A 2,162-nucleotide genomic window follows, 5' to 3' on the forward strand; every position below is an offset into this window, starting at 1 on the left:
CCCTCACTTCCCCCCTGCGCCCCGCAGCAGCTGGTCTAAGCCCTCCCTGTGGCACCGGGAGCAATGCCAGGGGTGAGAGGTGGCTCATGGGAAATGCCCTGGCATCCCCCCGGCCTCAGGGAAGTGTTACCAGCAGAGCTGGGGTTTGCTGGAGCCAGGACTCCAAACAGCATCTGCCCAGGGCTCCCTGCTTTGCTGCAGTGGGTCACTAGGCTCCCTTGCCCGCTTTGGTCCCCACTACCAGGCAGGACCCAGACCTAAGAATTTGCCTGTAGCCCCGGGGAAGCCCCCGCTGACAGCACAGCCTCGTGCATGAGCTGGCTGCGTCAGCGAGGGGATGGCCGGGAGAGCTGCTCCTGCTGCCAGGGTCTCCCTGGCTCTGGCATCTGGTCCTGTGCCGGGAGCATGCTCAGCTGGTGCATGGCAGGGCTGCACAGGCAGGCAGCAAGGGAGGGCTGCGGTAACTGGCTGCACCAATACGTCTCCTCCTTGACAGGAGTGTGCCAAGGGCCAGGAGGGAGACTGGCATCACCCCAGTGGGTGCCGAGCCTGTCTGCAGAGCGCTGGGGGGTCGAGTGCCTGATGAGGCAGGAACAGGCAGGGCCTGTTGCAGGCAGGGACGGCCAGCTCGGCAGTGGCCGTGGCCATACCTGGCTGTCCATCCTGGGAGCGGTGCCCAATAACGGCAGCGCGAACCACAGTCACAGGGGTTTATTACGAAGTGGCAAAGTAAAATGCCAGCGGTGCTGCTCTGGCTCTGGAGGAGTGATCCCGTACCCGCTTGAGGGCTGGCGGCTCTGGCAGCTGGCACACTGGTCTCCCCAGGGCTCTTGCAGGGGTTTCTGCTTTGTGGGGCTCCAGGGAATGCAGCTGCAGTCCCAGGGGTGTGGGGCATCCTTGCTGCTGCTGGGTCAGGGATGGGCCTTCCTTAGCACAGGTGGGGCAGAGCTGTGCCTGCTCCCGCTGTCTACTGGGTACAGACCCAGGCATGGACTCATATAAGTATGAAAATACCATCTTGTATGGGGCATGCCACTTGCTCCTGCAGCAGAGAAGGGCCTGGGAAATGCTTCGCTGTGAGGACAGGGCTCTGCAAGCCGCAAAGCAAAGGAAATCACCAAGCAAAAAGCCCCTGCTGAAACCTCACCTCCGTTTTTGAGCCAGTGGCTCCTGGGATGCTGCTGCTGGCTTTGACCCTGCTGCAGGGAGCGCCCTGCCTGCCCCGGGGAAAAAAGAGGAGCTGTGCTCACCCCTCCTCTGCCTGCAGGCACAGAGCCCGCAGCCCACAGGGCAGCTCTCCTCCAGGCTAACAGCACTTGGCTCAGTGCAGGAGCGCTCGGGAGGTGGGCACTGGGTGGGTCAGCGTTGTCCCGTCCCCTCACCGGCCTGGGCAGAGCTCCCTGCCCTGCTGGGTGTGCATGGACAGTGCGTGGCCTTGCCGGATGCCAGGCTGCACCTTGTGGTTACGTTGGGCTCTGAAGGTGCACCCGGTGTCAGACAAGGGGCCAGAGTGTTGATGCCAAACCCCAGCATGCCCACCCACTTCCCCAGTGGAGCTGGTGAGCGGGGGACAGACTGGCCGGGCGAGGGGACGGGGCCACAGGGCAGGCGAAGGCAAAGCGGAAGGTGATGCTGGGGGGATTGGCCAGGGGATGCAGGTGCTTGGGTGACCATTTTCTATCTGGCTCAGCAGTGTTACATCATCCCCTGCTCCCCCCCAGCCACCTCCCCACAGCAGCACCTTGTGAAAAACAGAGGTAAAGCATGACCCAGGAGAACGCTGCCTGCCCGCTCCCCCCTGCAGTTTGGGCACAGAACAGCTGCAGCTTTAGGTGCTGGTGCTGCCGCTGCCGGGTCTCTTCTCAGTGAAGAAGCTTTTGAGCAGCATCACTTGCCCAATGCTGACCACAAAGAGGATGAGGGTTTCCCCGACCGACCAGTACGAGACCCGTCCGTTGAGGTCTTCAGCTCTGCTCCGGTCCTGCGCTTCCCGCAGGCGGTAGTGAGTCTGGGAGTCGATCACCGTGTTCAGAGCCTCGTGGATGGTGATGCAGGCGGACTCCATCTGGGGAGACAAGCGTGCTCCATTACTCCTGACGCAGCACAGCTTGGGCCTGGCACTTGTGGCCGAGGGAGCTGAGGACTGTGCCGGGGCACCCGGC

General features: G+C 63.0%; 1 protein-coding gene across 1 annotated transcript in view; it reads right to left on the reverse strand.

Moving 5' to 3' along the window:
• Nucleotides 1-696: 696 nt before the first annotated feature.
• TMED3 (transmembrane emp24 protein transport domain containing 3) overlaps nt 697-2,162 on the reverse strand; it is a 4,922-nt gene continuing 3,456 nt past the window's right edge. Inside the window, exon 3 of the mRNA XM_009321504.1 lies at nt 697-2,065. Coding sequence (XP_009319779.1) covers nt 1,829-2,065 — 237 coding nt within the window. The 3' untranslated portion in view covers nt 697-1,828. The remainder of the gene's footprint in view (nt 2,066-2,162) is intronic.

This window comes from Pygoscelis adeliae, unplaced genomic scaffold (assembly GCF_000699105.1).
Source record: "Pygoscelis adeliae isolate BGI_AS28 unplaced genomic scaffold, ASM69910v1 Scaffold13, whole genome shotgun sequence".
Taxonomy (NCBI): domain Eukaryota; kingdom Metazoa; phylum Chordata; class Aves; order Sphenisciformes; family Spheniscidae; genus Pygoscelis; species Pygoscelis adeliae.